Source organism: Babylonia areolata, chromosome 21 (genome assembly GCF_041734735.1).
Source record: "Babylonia areolata isolate BAREFJ2019XMU chromosome 21, ASM4173473v1, whole genome shotgun sequence".
Taxonomy (NCBI): domain Eukaryota; kingdom Metazoa; phylum Mollusca; class Gastropoda; order Neogastropoda; family Buccinidae; genus Babylonia; species Babylonia areolata.
Window position 1 is genome coordinate 11,311,303 of NC_134896.1, and position 21,606 is coordinate 11,332,908.

A 21,606-nucleotide genomic window follows, 5' to 3' on the forward strand; every position below is an offset into this window, starting at 1 on the left:
CATACCATTTTTAAATGAGGTAGATATCTAATTTGACATTGTTTTCTGCTACCCAGCCATATTGCTTGAGTTTTACCTGCATTCATATATAATCCTGAAAAACTACTAAACGAGTCAGTTGTCCTTATGATCTCCTCAAACGATATTCTATCTCCTTTGGTCATCAGTTGGGTGTCATCTGCAAACTGTGCAATTTTATGATCTGTATTATTAATATTAATACCTTTAATCAGTTTATTTTCTCTTATCATTATGCCAAGGATTTCAACACATAGAAGAAATAAGTAGGGTGAAATGGGATCACCTTGACGACATCCTCTCTCTACTGGAAACCAAGAAGACGCCGTTCCGTTTACTACTACTGCTGATTTAATATTTTGATAAAAGGTACTTATCCATCTACAGAAGACTGGACCAAATCCAAATGCTTTTAACACTTTCATCATGAAAGTGAAGTCAACAGTATCAAACGCTTTTTCAAAATCTATACAAATCAATAAACCAGGCAACTGCTTTGAATTTAAATAATGAATCATATCATATATTAATCTAATATTGTCACCAATAAATCTGTTAGACATAAATCCTGTTTGGTCATCACTAATTAAAGAGGACAGCACAGACTTAACTCTATTTGCTAAGCAAGAAGATCCAATTTTATAAACAACATTTAATAAAGATATCGGTCTCCAGTTCTTAATAAATTCTCTTGGTTTGTCACCCTTTGGTATACAAATTATTATGCCTTCTTTCTGTGTTTGTGACAGTTCACCTTTCTTCAAACCTTCATTTAGTGACCTGACAATTAAGTATCCAAGATCCTTCCAAAAGAATTTAAAAAATTCGGCAGAAAAGCCGTCAGTACCTGGACTCTTATTGTTCTGCATGCGTTTAAGTGCCTGGGTAGCTTCTTCATAAGTAATTTCACCCTCAAGGTTTTCTATTTCTATATTACTAAGTTTAGGCATTTCCTTAACAATATCTGCTATTTCACATGTTTGAATAAGTCTCTTTTTATATAAATGTTTATAGAAATCGTGAACCTCCTTTAATATTACATTATGTTCATGGATTTCTTCTCCTTTGTCTGTAACTAATTTCTTCATACTCTTATTTACAAAGTGCCTTTTTTCAAGATTACAAAAGTATTTTGATACTTTTTCTCCTTCTGCTATCCATCTGGCCCTTGAACGCATGAGTACTCCTTCCATCTTCTTTTTTCTAATATCTACAAGCTTTAACTTATTCTCTTCTATTCTATCATTTTCTTGACATGTTCTGACATTCCTGCTTTCTAAGTTCTGTATTTCTATTTCTAACTGTTGTTCTTCCTCCTCTGTTTTACGTTTTTTCATTGTGGCATATGAGATTGTTTTTGATCTAATCTTCATTAATAGAACATCTAACAATAATTGGTCTGATATTACACACTGTATTTCGGACATTAGAATGTTTCTTAATTCTTCATAATTGTATAATGGAACTGCATATTCTCTAATAACTTGTTTGATTTCTTCTTTAATTTCATTTACATAATCTATATCTTTCAGTAAAGAATTGTTGAATTTCCAAAAAGATTTTCGTTTAATTTTTTCGCCAAATGAAAGTTTAAGAACTATCATTGAATGGTCTGTCCTATAGCCATATTGGATGTCTGCTTCGTGCACATACTGTATCAAACATTCAGATATAAGGAAGAAGTCCAAACGGCTCTGTTGAAAAGGGGATGGTCTACGCCATGTAAAACGTGTACTATCAGGGTTTAAGTCTCGCCAAACATCATACATATCTAAGTTTGTCATAATATCTTCTACTTTGTCTCTAGCTTTAGGGTTATTTATGTGTTTATAATTAGAATAATCTTTATGTGGGTCAAGAACTAGATTCCAGTCACCTCCAATAATCAGGTTTGGGTATCCAAACTGTGTAATATTTTTTTCCAGTTCATCATAAAATTCTGGGGAATCTTTGTTTGGGCCATAAATGTTTACAATTAAGAAATCCTTTTCTACTGTTGTAAAGGAAATAATTATGCAGTTTCCATTAGGATCCTTGTACACCTTTTTAATTTTAAATTCAAAATTGTTATTGAACATAACAGCAACACCTCTGGATTGTGAATTATGAGATGCAAAGTGACAAGTGTAACCCCATTCAGATCTAACATACGATTCAATATTTGGGTCGAAATGTGTATCTTGAAGGAGATAAATGGAGTGTTTCTTTTGTCTAAGAAAGTGAAAAACATCTCTCCTCTTTTTAACGTTACCCAGTCCTTGACAGTTCATGGAAACAATGCTTATATTTTCCATTTTATTTTATTATTATTGTGGCTATTATATCAAGTAATTAATGACTTATACTATATTTTCTAGTGGAGTCTAAAGGGCATCCACTCATTCTATTTGCATGGTACATAGTACAACTGAGCAAAGGCTTTCAAATAAAGAAAAATACACTCCTTTATAAGTACCCATCACTGAGTGACAATCATTTATATCATCCATGACGGGACAAATTAAAATAAAAACAAAGTACATCAAGAGAAAAGCACACATTTAGACAAACAGGTAAGTCTTGGTCAAGTGAGTGGGCTCCTGCGGCGAGGCGACGTGCATCACTGGAGAAAAAAAAAAAAAAAAAAAAAAAAAAAAAAAAAAAAACCCACCTGTGTTTGTGTCCTGTTTGTGCTAACAATAACGTGTGCGCAGTTGGGAGCATGTTACACGCACATGCTCATGATGCATGCATGTGGGGGGGAGCCTATTTTTGTGTCATGTTTGTATTAACATAGCGTGTGCATAAGTGGGAGTATGTCGCACGCACGTGCTCATGATGCATGCATGTGGGAAAAACAATTAAAAAAAAAAAAAAAAAAAAAAAAAAAAAAAATAATAATAAAAATAAAAAACCAACCTGTGTTTGTGTCTTGTTTGTGTTAACATAACGTGTGCGCAGTTGGGAGCATGTTACACGCACATGCTCATGATGCATGCATGTGGGGGGGAGCCTATTTTTGTGTCATGTTTGTATTAACATAGCGTGTGCATAAGTGGGAGTATGTCGCACGCACGTGCTCATGATGCATGCATGTGGGAAAAACAATAACAAAAAAAAAGCAAAAAAACCGACCTACAAAATGACCATATGCATGGCAATATTATTTGCACAATCCATTGAAGTCATACCCTGCACAATCGCCACAACATACACCCCCACGCATATACGTCCATTGGGAAAGTTTAAACTTCAAACACTGACGCACCGCGGAATATACGGCACAGTTCTCTCCAGCACAAGGAGTCGGCAAGGGAGTAGGGAACATAGGGTCGGGGTGCGCGGGAGGAGTAATGGCAAGGAGGGGGAGGGGGAAACGACAGTCAACGATGGAGGGTACGGTGGTAGCGGGACACACCAAGGCTACAATAAGCAACAGCGAGCACAGCAGTACACAGAGCTGGAGAAACCACATGCGAGCACGCACACAAATCTTATGAAGAGAGGTGGGCTGTAAATTTAACCTCTCTCTGTTGTGTGCGGAAATAATGTATTAATACATGTTTAGAAAGAAAAAAGTGTATGTAATGAATAAACGTTGAGTGAAACGTTTGTCTCTAGACATATTCCAATTATAATGTACATGTGTCAGTGTATATAAAAAACACTCACTCACAACCTCCTCCCACCTTCCCCTCACCACCAGAGCACATCCTGGGCTGTCAATAAATGAAGGGGGACAAAAAGAATATTATATGTACAGTCAGATGCCAACTGTGTGTGGGTGTGTGTGTTTATGGTTTAATTTGATTTTGCGTTAATGATACTTGGTGGTTTGTACAGACGTGTCAGTATGGGAAGTAGGTGCGCGCGCGTGTGCGTATGGCTATGTGAGTGTTCCAATGTACACGTGTTCACACTGTAGGTACGTCTGTGTGAAAGTTCATGCACATGCCCCCCTCTCATCATCACCCCTCTCATGTACTAGTGTCAGAGTCACAATGTCACATTGCACGGCGCAGTACCTCGTCAACATCCACATCCACCTCTAGCCTCACAGTCTTGCCATTCTTGATCTTTGCAAATATTTTCCCCCTGGAACTCCAAGCGTCCAGTGTCGCCGAATGTTCTTTTGCTTCTTTAAGAAGTTTAAAGTTCAGAGAAGTCAGGTCCTCTGCAATAGAAATCTTCTGTGGATTTCCTTTTAGTTTGCGACGGTTAGCGAGAACCTCATCTTTCTTCCTCCTGGACAGAAAGCGCACTATCATGGGGCGAGGTCTGGTGAGCTGAGGAGTGCGACTGCCAGTTCTATGAGCTGTTTCGATGTCTGCTTCCGTGACGGCCACGCCCAGTTTGCTTGTGAAAAGATCGCTGAGCTTCTGAGTGCAGGCGTTTGTTGTTTCAGGCTCCTCAGCTTTGGATTCTGGTATGTTGTACACTCGCAGATTCCATCCGCGACCATACTGTTCTGAGTCATTGTTTCCCTTTCGAAGAGCTGCAGTCTGCTTGTTTTGTTTATTAAGCATTTCAAAAAGCTCGCCGTTGGTTTTTTGTACCACCTCTACTTCTCTCTGCAATTTGTCTCTTTCTTTCTCAACAACGATGAGTCGTTCTTCCAATGCTTCTATTTTGTTCATAAATTTAGAAGTGACATCATCAATTTTTGTTTGAATGTCTGTTTTCATTTTGGAAATATCATCTTTAGACGCCAGACTGTTCTGCAAACTGTCAAATCGCTCACTGATCTCTCTCATGAACACCATGAATCTCGACTCCATGTCTCTCTCCTCCTGACGCTCTTCTTCCAGACTAATCTTTTTACTGATGTGTTTAAGTGTGTCTGGACTGTCACCCTCACTGCTAGAAGTGGACCCTGGCTGCTTACGTTTAAACTGAGCGAGGATGTTTTTGTAACCTGTAGACATCGCATTCGTGTTATTGCTTGCCTGCTTGTTCCTTCCTCCACCCCTCTCCCCCTCTCTGTTTTTTCGTTGTTGTTTTTTTTCCTCTTCTCTTCCCTTCTTTCTCTCTCCTTTTTTTTTTAAGCTACGAAACCACCCATCACGCAAATTGCAACACAAGTGTCAATCTTCTGATTTAGTCAATACAGTTTGTGTAAACAATGTACTCACTTCATTCCAAGATAGAAGAGAACTACAAACAAACAAACAGGCACAACACTAATTTTCGTTAAAGCTGACACATGAGGAAATCACTGTTCCCGAGTGCACAGGCTGCACGCCGCCAACAGACACTGTCACATCACTGAGCGAACTTCATCCCAAATCCGTGAAAGGCACACAGTTTTCACAAGGCTGCTTGAACTGAAGTCCTCAGTCGCCAAAAACAAAAAGCAAAACAAAGAAAAACCAAAAAACTCGCCACCCTGTACAGTAATATATTTCTTTTTCAAATTGTCAAAAAGTTTAGATTTGGGTGAAAGTCTTTAGAAAATCTTTAGACAGAGAATTTTGACACGCCCGCCATCTTCCCCCATAGCAGCATCTTAAGCAGAATTTGGAATGTCTTGTTTTTTACGATATTTTGCTGATGATGGGGCCCCATAGCAGCATCTTAAGCAGCCCCATCATCAGCAAAATATCGTAAAAAACAAGACATTCCAAATTCTGGGACAGAAGAAAGGTGAAGCTTCCAACAACTGAGCCTGAAGTGTCATCAGTGTCCACGCAGTGGAAACGCTCGGTTGACCCCCATCACGGCAGTCTGTCCATCAACACAGTACAGGTCCAACAGGACCAAATATCGAGTCAACGACGCCACACTCCGGAAGTTCGCCGACTCCTCCAGTCTCCTGGCAACATCCTCCCGAACGTCCACAGTAGCCTCCCCTGGCCTGGCATCACAGGATCCCGACAGCAGGGCGTGCAGGGTGAGGTTGGAGGGGCAGGAACGAAGGTTGCAAGGTCGCACAGTGTTCAGAACAATGTCTGCGTTCAGGCCCCGCCACTGGAAGGTGAAGCAGTCATCCTCGTTCATGTTTGTCATGCCCTCTGGTCTGGACTCTGAAATAAAACAGAAATTCCAGTTTCAGTTTCTTCTTCTTCGTTCGTGGGCTGCAACTCCCATGTGCACTTGTATGTACACTGGTGGGCTTTTACGTGTATGACCATTTTTACCCACAATGTAGGCAGCCATACTCCGTTTTCGGGGGTCAGTTTCACTTTCAAGATGCCAAAGGATGTGGACTGGTCCATATACACTACACCACACCTGCTGTATGATAAATAAAATAAAATGTTTTCAAAAACAGAACAAATGCCTCATCTTCGTATACACTAAAAATACTGGTCAGGTTATGAGAGCCTACCCTAGGTCTGTGTGAAACAGAAAAGAAAGAAAATGAACTGTAACGTCGCTCAGTAAACAACACATCATCAAAAATTAATCTTTTTTTTTTTTTTTTTTTGACCATTTACAGTCAAACAAAATATATCCAACAGGGAAACAAGGAATGTCAAAGCCTTGACCATGCCAAACATGGGTACCGACAAAAAATGACCAGGTGATAACTTTTTTACAGTACTTTTCCCCCTCATCTCTTTGTGTGTGTGTGTGTGTGTGTGTGTGTGTGTGTGTGTGTGTGTGTATGAGTGAGTGTGTGTGTGTGTGCGCGTGTGTGTGAGTGTGTGCACACATGTGTGAGTGCATGTGTGCATGTGTGTGCGTGTGCATGTGCGTGTGTGTGTGTGTATGTGTGTGTGTATGTGTGTGTGTTATGTGTGTGCATGCGTGTGTGTGTGAGCATATTTGCCTGTATGTGTGTATCTGTGTGTGTGTGTGTGTGCATGCGCGCATGTGTGTGCACACACGTGTGTGTATGTTATGTCTGTGCGTGCGTGTGTGTGGGAGCATGCATGCCTGTATGTGTGCCTGTGTGTGTGTGTGTGTGTGTGTGTCCTCCAAGCCCCAACAGGGCCAAAGGATTAAATAGTCTTGATTATATCATTTTATCTCTTCTCTCTTGCACAAGAGGATAATACCTCTATGAATCCTCATGTTAACCCTGTGTTATTCAACATTATTCGTTTGTTCATAAATGTGTTTATTGTTCTGTAAGTCACGATTCCAAAGTAAAGAGAAAAGCCTTGACCAACTGAGCTGAAAATGACAATCTGTGTGTGCATCTATTTGTTGCTTTGTTGTTCTTTCAGGAGGGAGGGGTGCTCAGGGCAGTAACATACTGCAGACAGAAACTGTGAGCAATATAACTTTATAATGTGCTAAAATGGTAAACAACTGATCAAGCGAGCAGCGCAAACAAGCATGCAGTTCAAGAAGGTAAAGGTTAAAGGTCCCATAGCCTTTTACGCCATCAGCCATCAGGACGGTGATTTCATAATCACTGTATTTAGAGCTCAGCACAGAAAGGCAGGACCCAGTCCCCACTTTCCACTGATTTAACCTTTCAAACCAAAGTCAGGTACCCATTCATTCACACCTGGGTGGAGTGAGGAAAATCAAAGTGCCTTTCCCAAGGATGCAAACACCGTGCTCAAACAGGGCCTCAAACCCTGATCCCTGGTCAATACTGGATAACACGTTCCAATGCCTTATCGATTCTGACACGGTGCCTTCAACATATAACTTGCCAACACCAAATTATCAGACAAACAAAGATGAACAGAATGACGGTGAGCAATACCTGCATCATCAGCTAAAGGGGTGTACTTGTACCCAAGGTAGACTGTGCCGTCCTCTGCTGTTGCCCCTGACGTGCTTGTCACTTGCTGGAAGCACAGTTCAAAATCCAGCTGCATTGCATTGCAGTGTATTGTTTTACCACATGCATAAGATGCACCCCCTGAATCTAAAGAAAACAGTTATTTTGAATAAGTATTAGCAACACACGTCCGTTAAACTACATCTGCGGTAAAGTCCTCTACATGGGTGCTGAATTCTGAGTAGTGATATCATCTTCAGAAAAACCGGATAAGAATCAAGAATAGTTTTTTGCTTGCTTGTTGACATGGCTCTGTTACTCTGTTCGTCTGCAGTTACATGCTTTTCTTTTTTTCTTTTCTTTAAATACAGATTGTACAATTCTGAAGTCTTCAGTCAAATGTACACTGTTGTAAAGTCCTAGTTAATTAACTTGTTCAACCAGAATCCAGTCTGCTAGCAATGCTTTCAATCTTATTCACCAATTTGCTTTTCATTTCACATTGCTCTAGAAAAGTGGTCTTTCATGATTTCTCGACTTTCGAACCATAATTTTTCCCCAACTCGGATAAATCTATTTTTTCATGGCCTAAGGACAAACTGCAATCATGTTCACTTGAAATTTGGTGTAATATGCCATTTGTTTTCAACTGGATACGGTGGTGAACATGAACAATATAAAAATATCAGTATCATCATCAACTATATCAAAATAAACAGTGATAAGACTGAAGTGTTGCTGTTCACTGTGGTTACGTGCATTTATTGTAATCAACAATGGTGTTGTATGTTGAGTTTGTTGTGACAGGTGGAACGAAACGGCGGACAGAATTTAGTTTTCAGACGCAGATAGGGCACATGCATCCGATAAGATGTTCCGGTCAAATTGAGTAAGAAAAAAAAACATAGCCTCTTGTATGCTGAAAACTATGGTATTTTATTGTCACAACAAATTTCTTTGTGTAAATTTGAGCTCCTCTTCCCCAGTTCTGAGATTTACACATTTTAACAAGTCACATGAGCCTGAAGTATTTTTAATTGCAAGCTTGGTCAATTTCCTTTCAGAAAAAAACATGGTTTGCATACTTTTGACAAAAAATGTGGCCTGTACATTTTTTGTCAATTCATACCCATCCCATTGTCACTGAAAATTCCCTTGCAGAGGCCCTGCAGCAATAGTTATGCTTCCCTGGCAGTGAACAGGTTAATAAAATCTAAATAAATAAAGAATGAAATTAAACGACATAAGATAGAACAGAAATTTTAAAGTTATTTTTAAAAAATCTTTTAACTGAATATCTTATTTTGGACATTTCTAATCTCAACCTTCTCCAACAAGCAAATTCACTGTCACATGTAAGAAATCGTCTTTATAATAAGTGACTGTATAACATCTGTGTTTCTTTGTTACATATATATTTGTTATATCTTGAATCAAAAAAAAAAGAAAAGAAAAAAAGAAGAGACACATATACATATCAGCATTGCCATGGTGACAAGCCATTCTTACCTGATTTTGCTGATTTTGTGATGTGTGTGTTCTCTTCGATCTCCTGTCAAACAAAGCAAAAACATGCTTTCTAAAATGAAATATTAAAGTCAAATATGAAGATGTGATTTAAGAATACACACACACACACACACAAACTGTAAGCTAAAGATGATTCATTTGATCTTCCGCACTACGGTTAAACTGAAGAATAACAGTGAAGCCAAAACATGGCCTCAGGCATCCCGGACAACTTTTTATTTCACATTTGCATCAAAAAGCCTTCCACCCCACCATGGTGGTTTTTTGGGTGTTTTTTTTCCAAAACCAATGCACAGCCTACACAAATCACTTTCAACATGGAACACAGCAAGTCAACAGACAATTATTACCAGTATCATTCATTCCAGTGGCTAGATCCTACATTTACATGCTAAGCTGGATAATAATCAGCCTGATTTAAAACACTACTAGCCCACAGAAAAAACAAGAAAAGAAAAGCATATAACAATGTCAAACTTCAGACAAATTCTCTGCCAACTGGCATTATTACAAAAATCTGCCCACAGAAAAATCCTTGTTTCAGTTATAAAAAGCAACAAATCTCAACAAATATGTATAAATACTTAATGATAAAAATGAAAAATACAAATCTATATTGTGTTACACATACTGACACTGCGCATTCATCTTGCATGTAGATTCTGACAAACAGTACTTAGAACACACTGTTTCTTATACTTGCACAGACAGACAATTTACATTGCCTTGCTGTTTTAGTAAGTGTGTGTTTATTTTTTCTTCCTTATTCTTTTCTGTATGCCCTCAATTTTCTTCTTCTGTGTTCGTGGACTGCATTTCCACTTTCACTTGTATGTACAAGTGGACGTTAACGTGTATGAAAGTTTTCACCCCATCATATAGGCAGGCATGCTTCATTTTCAGGAGTATGCATGCTGGGTATGTTCTTGTTTCCACAACCCACAAGAAACTGACATGGATTGCAGCATCTTTAACATACATGTTTGATCTTTTGAAAGCGTATATACATGAAGGGGGTTCAGAGGTTCAGAGGCCCCCGTTATGTTGACCTGGAAGATCAGAAATATCTCCACTCTTGAACTACCAGGTGAGCCAAAAGTGGGGATCAAACTCTGGGAAACTCAAGCAAGAACCAAGTGCTCTAACCATTCAGCCACCACAACCATCTTTAATTTTTTCACTGCCATAGGCGACTTTAGTTGATTAGACAGTGGACTGCCTTCAGCGACTTTTCTCAACATCAAGGGGTCATGTTGATAAGACCATTTTTCACATTGTAACAAAGCTTGACAGCTGCAACCAGTTTCAAACCAATAGAACAATGACTAAACTTTGGCCCCTGGCCGAGTTTGAAGTGAACAAGTCCACTGTGTTGTTTCGATAAGAACCCAAGCCTGTGACTGAGAGCATCGTTTCTAAAATATCAGCGGCGGGGAGTGTTCTTCACACAGAAACTTGGCGCCGAAAGACTTTAAAATTCTTTTTATTAGAAAACGACCACAGTACCGTATGCGTGCGTGTCCTGGGTGGAACTTGACATCCAGCAGCGCGGCCTGAACAGCGATCTGTGCAGACTCCCTGTAGGTCAGGCTGTCCACCAACGCCGGCCACCCACTGCAAGGGGTCAGCTGCGACACAAAACACAGCGTGTCATTACAACTCCACATGCAGACATACAGACAGACAAACAGACACACGCATATAATGTATCTTTCTGCCCACCTCCAACTTCTCGTGCTGCATGGTGAAGGCCTCAAAGGAGGTGGGCTGCAGGGGAAAGGAGAACAACATCCGCCACAGCGACCCTCTGTGTGTGACCCTGTCCTGTGACCTGGCCCTAGCAAACCGACGGGCAGACGTCAGCATTGTGTCATCCGGGAATGGGTAGTCCACGTCTTCATCCACTTCACTGACGTACAGCTTAAAAATTGAAAAGAATACAGAATACTTTATAATCTCCATAAGAGGAATTCATTTGCTGTGTGAAACACACACACAAATACACAGGAAACAGTCATTCAATATGTAAAAAGACATAAAACATAAAACACTTAGATGCCAGCCTAGATCAACCATTCCATAATCACAGTCATCCACATGCTAGAGTCACAGGAGACAAAAAAAAACAAAAAAAAACCCATATAAAAGGTTATGAAGAGTAAATCAAATACACAATAATCACAGCTATACACATGCAATAATCGCAGTTAATGGATAGGTATATAATAGCGACACATAATAAAAGATGCTATTCAACAGTAGTTAAGCAAGTTCTGGATGGAAGTTCTGTGGGAAGTGCTGCGCATCCAGAATCGGCCTCTTCTCCCATATGACACACACCGACAGATAAGCCTGCCTGCCTTCTCATCCGTCAGACTGACGGAGAACTCCATCACATGGATGGATGAAGTAAAAAGGCATAACAGCTAAGTGTGCTAAGGACAGACGAAAAAGACGGAGCACAGAAACTAGTAGATGTAGTATCAGAGCTCAAAATATCCACCTGTCTGATTGTTCCGGACAGCTAAACCTTTACGGCTACCGTAGGAAATGCCCTCTACACTTGTCTGTTGGGCACCCAGTTCATGACTGTGTCAGTAAAAAGGGTGACAGAGCAGTCTGCTTCAGTGCAGACTTCCCTTCTCCCATATTCACTTTAACACCAATACCACTCCCCGTTACCTTTTTTTCTTTTCTGTAATACATACAATGTATATAATGAATTATGTCTGCTCACTTTTTGGTGCACTAGCAGAAGTTACCTTTTTCTTTTTCTTTTTTTAACTGACTCTTTACTTGGAGAGGGCAAGTGAAAATTAAGTAGAAAAGTTATTGGGTTTTTTTTTATAGTCCAGTTGTCCCCAGAACAACTAAAAATTATCTGGAAGTTTCTAGCCGTGAGTATATACAGAATATGTATAGTGATTTGGAGACAGACCAACACACAAATGTAGCGACAAATAAAGCCTCTGCCTGTCATTATGAAGATGATGAAATATTTACAATCTGTTTAGGAAACTATCAAAGCATATGCAGACACATACACTCTGCATGCATGCATACACATGTGGAGCATAAACACAAACAAAAACACACACACTCACTCACACACAACAACTGGACACACAGCCACATGGGTCCCAAAACCTATCTGTAACCACCTGTGTTTCTTTGGATGACGTGACATAGACATGGCGAGGCTCTCGGGATGACTGCACACTGTCCAGCCCACGGACTACCCTCATGTTGCGACACACAATGAAGGCACCAGTCATCAGTCCTCCATCCTCAAACTCCTGCTTCTGAAAATACCACCCCACACAGTTCCAAAGAGGCGTCGAAGCATGTGGACTCATCCAACTGTTTCATTCTCCCATACTGAGATAAAAAATCTGAGAAAAAAAAAGAGAAAAAAAAAAGCCTCCACTCAGAATGAGTCAGACCGTCTATATACAAAATCACTCTACATTCTGTCACTCATTACTGTTTGTTTATCATCATAAAAAAAGAAGACAAATGTCAAATGATGTGATGCATATATCTCCTTCCCTCCTCTACCTATCTACCTGTCTACTGTAGCATAGATCTATATGTTAAACGTCTGTATGAGTATGTATGTATGTGCGATTGAAACCTGTTTGAACAACACAGGAAACGAATGATGAGCGCCCAAATGGCAGCTGTTAGTCAGCTCTACCCAGGTAGGCAGCCTGTTGTGCAAATGACTCCGTGTTTGTAAAGCCCCTAGAGCTTGGTCTCCAACCGAGGATAGGTGCTATATAAGTACTCATATTATCATCGTCTCTCTCTCTCTCTCTCTCTCTCTCTATATATATATAAGTTTTTAGGTAAAACTGCACAAACTGATTAGACTAACACATGATGCTGTTAAAGGAAATTTTCTATCTAAAATTACGTTTAAATAACATACTTACCGTGACCCAACTAGTGCAGACTCCGGCAGGGGTCTGACATTCCTGCCTGTGCAAACTACTATCCGCCTATGCGGAGAAAACGAAACTACGGCCGATAACCTCCCGGAAGTAGGTAACCTCCCCTTTGTCCCACTGGCTAGCGCCCTCTTTTTCCGGCAGCCATTATGACTCCTGTTCCTGTGCTCTCCATGCGGCTAAGTTTTTTTTCGTATTTTCTGTCTGTCTGTCGATTCTCTGGCGTTCTTGTTTTTTGTCAAATTTTTTTTTTTCAACAACAGCAAAAAACAACAACTTAATGCTTCTGTCTATTCCATATGGACAATGCACACTGACCGAAAGCAAAACCACCCTGTTTATCACACACATGGAGATGACCAGTACCTGCACCCCTCTGTACAGCTGGACAACAAAGGGCAGGTTACTGCTGTGGTCCACAACATGGAGCCATCTCTTCTGCCAGAACCCACCGCTGCTGAGACCAGACTTCCCTGAGACAGGAAATAATAATAATAATAATAATACTGATTATGGTATAAAAAAACATGATGATAATGATTATATTCATAATAATGATAATCATAATAACGATAGTATTAATAATGATAAAAATATTGGTGATAATAATGATAATAATAACAACAACAACAATAATAATAATTATAATAATAACGCAGACTGACACTCACACCTCCCAGACAGGAAGCTTGTGGCATTTACAATAAAAGCAATACAAGTATAAATATACATCCATCCAGTTACAACAAACCACAGAAAAACAAGTTTGTGCACACAAACATAAAAGCATACTCACAAAGCCAACAGAAGTTAATAAAGCACAAAAGCATATCATTCAATAAGACTATATGCCAAATGGAAGCAGTGTAAACCGCATGACAGACTCAGAAGGACAGTTTGTTCCGTACTACTAGGGCCAAGCTACACTTCTGTAGTCTGTGGCAACAGAGATATTGGAAATGGTCCAACCATTTTCCTGTCCACCTGCTGAAGATGTCGTACGATGATCTTACTGCCCTCTACTTATAAGCTTAGTTACATTCAGAGGATCCTGAAACCAATCTATGCTGCCCCCTTTTCAGGCCTCTGACACTCACACACCACACATAAACTGCTGTGGAGAGAAAAGACTGTGTGTGTGTGTGTGTGTGTGTGTGTGTGTGTGTGTGTGTGTGAAGTCAAGTCAAGTCAAAATATCTTCATTGAGGGTAAAAGAATAAGCTTATACAGCTTTTTTACATGCTGCCCTCAGAAAGAAAAGAGAAGAAAATCCCCCCAAAAGGGAAGAAATGTGGGCAGTGGGGGCAGGAAAGGATGACACAGAAATAAACAATTACAAGAAACACACAAAAATTCTATCGAAAACAACAACAACAACAATAATACGAGCGTAAATAGCAATAAATATACATTTAGGAAAAAAAGAGTGAGAGTAAGAACGAGACAGATAGATATATAGATAGATAGAGAGAGAGAGGACAGACAAGAACAGACAGCTGGATAAAGGTAACAGTCGAGAGATAGAGAAGAGAGACTGAGAGTCAGAAGGACAATGAGAGTTTAAGGTTAGACAGACAGACAGGTAGGTGTGTGTGTTTGTGGGTGAGTGCATGCGTGTGTATCTTCACTCACCTTTTGCCTTCTCTCTCTGCACGTCGCCAACAAACGTCACCACGCCCGCTATGTCACACATGTAGCCGTCTGGAATATATCTGGACAAACATTTGAAACAACTGATACCATAATCTGATAATGTAATTCTGGAGTATATCTGGATGAACATTTGAAACAACTTATATTATAATGTATTTCTGGAATATATTTTCGATTCAAACCCATGGACACTCGCTTAGTCGGATGCATAGCCATTAATGAAGCCTACCTCAGCTCCCTACGGCTGATAAAATTTGTTGTCAGTGATGGAAGACGAACATCATGCAGATCCTCTACATCTCTCTCGTCAATCAAAGTGACCTCGGCCAGCGGGTTGTGAGCGTTGATGTTGATGTCAATGTCGTGCCAGGTGTGTCCAGGGGGCACCCACAGGGGATGCTCGGCCACCTGGAAACGTGGCTTGACTGTGAAGTTCCTCACCAGGATCACGCTGCCTTCCTGCAAGCTGACCATAAGTGACGAAGAAGCATTAGGACTAGAATTGTAAGTGTAATCATAATAATCTGATTTATACAGTGACTTTCCATGTGTAAAACATGCTTCGTTGTGCTGCAAAATTTAAAAGCTGATGTGTAAAACATACATTTAAACACTGAAAATTAATACCTACCTACATAACTATGCAAAGGTATCCAACCAAACACGAACAGTAATTCATATACATATACACTCAAAAACATCACACAGAATGTAACACTCAACTCATATATTATCCATCATAATACACACATACATGTATATTTTGTGTCTTGTTTTGGCAGTCCCTGAGGTAGGATACTGAGTGTATCAAGAGCAATGTAAACAATTTCAATAAATCACTTAATTCTCTAATCATCCATTTCATTCATAACTTCAAGAGATGAAAAGAAAACAGAAAAGATAGAGTGTATATTATTCTTACAGCCAACAACAGTCAACTTAACCAATTTCTCATGTCTTTGATAGCAAAGGCTTTAACAGAACCAAGTATTGTGAATGGTCAATTCCCAGTGGCTTAAACAGCATAAGTGTGTGAACGATACATTTTTGAATGTCCCTGGACATGTCTGTGATAAAAATATTTTCAAAAAAACACAGAAGCTTCCAGCAAAGTTTCCTATGTCAGACAACTTTTTGGTGGCCTGGCCCTAGTAGCTTGAGGATGAACACAGCTGCAATTTCACTGAAAATGGCAGTGTAATCGACACCATTCAGTTTAAAAAAAGAAAGAATAAAAAAAACAAACACTGGAAATCCTGTGTCTACGTACAAGTTGAGGTATCTGGGAGCCATGACGTTCCAAAAGACAGCCATGCAGCATCCAGTTTCATCCCCAACCACCAGATGTAACTGAAAACAAACATGTTGACATACAGCATGACGGGCGCAATAGCCGAGTGGTTAAAGCGTTGGACTGTCAATCTGAGGGTCCCGGGTTCGAATCACGGTGTCGGCGCCTGGTGGGTAAAGGGTGGAGATTTTTACGATCTCCCAGGTCAACATATGTGCAGACCCGCTAGTGCCTGAACCCCCTTCGTGTGTATATGCAAGCAGAAGATCAAATACGCACGTTAAAGATCCTGTAATCCATGTCAGCGTTCGGTGGGTTATGGAAACAAGAACATACCCAGCATGCACACCCCCGAAAACGGAGTATGGCTGCCTACATGGCAGGGTAAAAACGGTCATACACGTAAAAGCCCACTCGTGTGCATACGAGTGAACGCAGAAGAAGAAGAGGAGAGACATACAGCATGTGCTGCTTGAAAACAGCATGGTTATCAAATATCTGAAAGGTTCTGTGGACTTTGTGTATTCAAATATATATACAGTATCACTGTATGCAAGTGGAAGTCTGAAGGATGTTAATTGTTGTCCAGATTTGATGGCTTTATCTTTATCTATCTATGTGTGTGTGTGTGTGTGTGTGTGTGTGTGTGTGATATAAAGGTTTTCTTTCCAAACATGACACAAACATGAATGTACCCATAAATGTACACATATGCATGCTCAAAATGTGTGCACACATGTTACAACACATGCACAACATTAGTGTCATACACAAAGATATTTCAAATGAGATGATAAACCAAGGTCCTGTGTGCAGCATGCACATATCACACATGAAAGAGCCCACAGCAACAAAAGGGTTGTTCCTGGCAAAATTCTGTAGAAAAATTCACTTTGACAGTAAAACAAATAAACTTGTATTAGTTGCAAGCAGGAAAAAAAAAGAGAAAAAAAAGGGTGGCATTGCTCTGTGGTCACAGGCTGTCCTCGGGCAGAACAACCTGAATTTTACACACAGAAATCTGCTGCGACAAACAAGTAATGGAAAACACAACACAACACAGTCACAAACACATACACACCCTGACAAAAGTCCAATTCCAAAACTTCCAGCTCGGTAACGCATTGCTCACATGAATACAATCCACGATCAAAGCGTATAACCAAAGTCCCACCTGGAAAGGCCACCTGTCCGTTTTGCTGGGCCGAGCGTAGTGAAACAGCTTTGACCTGCGCATGACGCGTAGCAAGAGGCGAGGCCTAGATGCTCTGAGGGTCTGCCAGTGTGCGGCAATCTCTCGAACACTGTACAGGTCAGGGCTGGACACATTACCCAGGCTCCCACTGGCTTGCACTGATGATGGTAACAGAAATCCCTAGCAGTTATCAGGTGAGAAACAAGGCACAAACATAATAAATTATTCAGATGATTAAAAAAAATTTTGTACCAACATAGTTACAGAAGAGAGCAGAACAGAGAAGAAAAATCGAAATTCGATATGCCTCTTTGTCTCCCATTGCTCACACTATGATTAGACATAGGTAACTGATGTTGACCATTCCGACTTCAGAATTACCAAGCACATAAATCACTTCTAATAATCATTATTTTTGCTTTTCTGTTATGTCTGCAACGTAACAAAACATACCTTTTTTTCTTTAGTTTTTACCTTTTCCAGTTTATGCCAGCTTCAGTGAGTTGCCTGATTGTCTTTCGCTTTAATCTTTCACTTACAGGAGTGACCACGCCTGTCAAGCAGGTATCTGCATGTTTACAACTGTTGTCATGACTCCTGATGAAGATATCATCACTTAGCAAGAAAAATTTAAGGTGGCATTCGCAATTTTTTCCTCTACTAAGTTCTTTCTTCATTTGTAGAATAGTCCTCATTTTTAATCACTGAAACACAAGTGAAAGGGTATCTTCTCTCTGTTCTTCTGTGCTATATGATTTCAATAAAATATTTTTTCTCCTCTTTTATTTGACTCTTCTGTGACTCAGCTTCTGAATGAAAATGAAACTGCATAAAAGTGAAAAACTTTTTGAAAAAGTTGATGATACCTTGAAAATCATCTGCAGTGTTGGCAACATCAGTGTTAGACCATAGGTCCATATAGTATCCTCGGCGTGACGCCACAGGATGGCATGTGTCTGCCACATCATTCTCAGGGTACCATGGCAACATGTTCAAATCTGCAACAAGGAGCGGGGATAAATGGCGGGGGGACATGAAATTTATGTACTAGCAATAGCACATGCCTATATAATGTGATGAGATAAAATACTGAAATATGTGTTCTCCACACTGCCTTTTCTTTGTACTGAAAAAAACATGTGCACACACCACACACATACACTTTCACATACACGCACAAACCTAAACACAGCTCACACAGGGATCCAAACGCACACACGCACACTAGAATCCTTTCAGTAAGCTAAACAGAAGTAACCTTGACTAAAAACATAAACATCATGTGCAGATACAAAAGAAAAAGAAAAAAAAAAAGAAAAAGTAAAACACTTTACTGGCCAAATCAGACCACTAAGTCAATATGACAAAATAAACATATGTATACAATGGGTAAGTTCTCACCATCAATGGCAGCTGCATGATGCTGACTGACAACAGTTAAGTCCTCCACCACAGGAATGCCGGGACCATTCACCCTCGTCTCGTCATAACGTACCTTCACAGACGTCAGTCTCACACGGGAACCCACCTTGATCTACAGACATTCCAGAAACATTACTGAAGTAGTCTCACAGCAAATGCCAATTTTGTTTCACTTCTGACCCAACGTTGATCTACACAATCCAGAAAATTTATTGAGACCATTCCTCTATGTTCTTAACTTTCATTTTCTTCAACAATGTCAGTTTAATTCACCTTTGACCCCTCTGAATCTATGCATTCATGAAATAGTGCTTATTTAACAAAGTAACAAAAATATCATTGCAACTGAGTGTAGTGACCATTTGAGAAGAAAAACATGTATGTGCACACACAAACATAAACTGACACAGACACACACTCAAAGCATAATTCCCATCCATCAGAGCTCCTTTTTCTGTTGACTTTTACCTACTATTAAATGTGCTGCAATGTTACATTGTACAAAATTGTTTATAATAAATATTAGTGATGTCCACCATAAGGAACATCATCATTATAGACTTTTAAAAAAATCATAACCAGCATCACAGTAGGACAGATGACAAGACTGCATTGTTATGCACAGATTTCAACTTGCGGTAATTTAATCTGTCTCAAAAACCTACAGCATGACAACATACAAAACAAATTTTATATATATTTTCTAATGACTAAAAGAAAACAAATGAAAGAAAACAACACATATTTGCATACTTATATACTGAAAAAAGAAAAGCAAAAAGAAAGATGAAGAGAGAGAGAGGGAGGGAGGGAGATAAAAAGAAAGGGAATTAAAAAAAAAAAAAAAAATCAAGCAGCTTCCTTTACCTTTCTCTTGGCCACCAGATGGTCCAAGGAAGTGGACAGCACCACTCGGACACGCCGTCGACTGTCTGCCACAGTGAGGTCATAGGCATCATAGGCATAGGGGTCAGTCAGACCTGTCTGCTGCAGGAACACTGGGTCAACAATGTACCTCTGTATGTCCGTCACCTGGAATGTGGTAAATGCTCTGTGCAAGCCAGGAACACTAAGCAAACACAGTCAAATCTTATGAATTCAGTGTAATTGTTAGATTATATTTGTGCTAGTTTGTAGAGCAATGTATGGCTAAGGTTTGCTTTGTTCTTGAAAAAAAAAATCGCATAAAATAAAGCATGAACTGTTGGTGCTATCATGTTTGTGTACAAAACTTTGATCTCGAAAGTACCCATCCCTACTAGTAGTGGTACACATATTATAATTAAACACACACACACACACACACACACACACCGCGCAGCGCGCGCGCGCGCGCGCACGCACGCACGCACACACACACACACAATCACAGAGCGTCTGACTCCACTTTCAGTTTCAAACTGACGCATTGATCGCACAATATTTTTGAAATCAACATGTCCAAACTTACCGTCAGCAAACTTTGCTCAAAACCATCGTCATAATAATCGAAGGAATCTTCGTCCGACATCATCAATTTTTACAAGACCCATCTGTCAAACGTTTCTCTTCGGGTTCTGCTACGTTCACATCATTGTGTTTGAGTTTTCCGCCATCTTCTTTCGATGATTGAAACGGAACCGGAAGTTGTTAAATCGTCAGGTCTTAACAAAGCTGACCCTGCTATCTTTGCTTTCAGTCTCTATGTATAATACTAAAGCGATTAGATTCCTCACGGTGAAGCAATTTTACTGTACTTTTCTGCTCTGTACCATACACTGTTCAACACAGCTCGTTTTCCTGTGTGTCAGTGCATTTGTTTTACTGTTACAGTGGATCAGTTTCCCTGCATATATTTGCCAGGGACAACTGATTAATCCTTTTGTTGCCGTGGGGTCTTTATCGTGTGCTAAGTGCATAATACTCACACGGGACCTCGGTTTATTGTCTCTTCCGGAAATACTACAGTATCGATCTGTATTATTTTTGGAGTATAATACAACACTTATTCACAACACCCATTTTTTTTCTCCCGAGCTCATTCATCTGCATTCACTGATTTAAAGGTAGCCTGAGGGTTATAGTGAGAGTAGACTTGATCGAAACTACAAAATGTAGTTTGTTTCAATGATATTAGTGTAAATAATATTTTTAGAATGTCAGATTACGAGAGTACAAGAAACTCTGTGATGAAAGTTTATAAGGAGCACTGTAAAATACGTACGACCTACTTAGAACTCCGGCGGCCGGAATAATTCAGTCCAGTCAGCTAACAGAATTGCACAAACATGGCCTACCAATTGAAACTAAACTTGTCAGGAATACTAATGTGTGTAAAATCTCCTTGATATGAACACCCCCAATCTTTTAATTTTCTATCTTTTTATTCAAGTTCATTTCTTATCTATATCTTAACGAAAGTGAACTTCCAGTGACTATATAAATGAGACAGCGAAATAACCTGTGGGCCGGCGAATGCGTATCCCCCCCCCCCCCCCCACACACACACACAAAATAATAAGGAAAAAGAGACAGATATTGAAGGGGACATAAAAAAAAGGCCGCGAGGCCTATGTAGACAATCTGGCAGTTCCTGCATTACTACTACCATTAGTACTACTATTACTGCTGCTGCTGCTCAGTGCTACTCAACTCAGTCATCTGTGAAGAGTTCGGTCACGGCCATTGAGGCGCCTGCCCCAGCCTGAACTCAGTCAGCAGATTCCTTCAGGTCTTTAGCTGAGAGTTACAGCGGCTTGGATCTCTGCAAATGGTTTTCCTGTACACAGTTTTGTAATGTTGACAGTCCGTCGTTTCAATTTTTTTCTGTTTCCTCCGGCTTCAGTCCTCTCAGGCAGCCTCCCTCCCTCAATGTGCGGTTCCGGCCATGGAGGATTGTGTCGGAAAG

At 39.9% G+C, this 21,606-nt stretch overlaps 1 protein-coding gene across 1 annotated transcript; it reads right to left on the reverse strand.

Moving 5' to 3' along the window:
* Positions 1-5,556: 5,556 nt before the first annotated feature.
* Positions 5,557-20,303, reverse strand: LOC143296315 (RPA-related protein RADX-like). Its single transcript, XM_076608183.1, has 15 exons — positions 20,170-20,303; positions 19,587-19,751; positions 18,699-18,831; positions 18,164-18,295; positions 17,277-17,455; positions 16,082-16,161; positions 15,041-15,277; positions 14,791-14,870; positions 13,525-13,631; positions 12,370-12,510; positions 10,931-11,128; positions 10,715-10,836; positions 9,188-9,230; positions 7,661-7,745; positions 5,557-6,020 (listed from the first exon to the last, which is right to left on the reverse strand). The coding sequence occupies exons 1-15, from the start codon at positions 20,230-20,232 to the stop codon at positions 5,674-5,676; spliced, it is 2,112 nt and encodes a 703-aa protein (XP_076464298.1). The 5' UTR covers positions 20,233-20,303; the 3' UTR covers positions 5,557-5,673.
* Positions 20,304-21,606: the final 1,303 nt, after the last annotated feature.

Bases quoted from the DNA above. Each gene is read 5' to 3' on its own strand.
- LOC143296315 (XM_076608183.1), bottom strand. From the start codon at position 20,232: ATGATGTCGGACGAAGATTCCTTCGATTATTATGACGATGGTTTTGAG. The intron at 18,296-18,698 runs GTGAGAACTTAC...TCCTTGTTGCAG, and splicing joins TCATGCAGCTGCCATTGATG to ATTTGAACATGTTGCCATGG. The intron at 12,511-13,524 runs GTACTGGTCATC...TGGTATTTTCAG, and splicing joins AGCTGTACAGAGGGGTGCAG to AAGCAGGAGTTTGAGGATGG.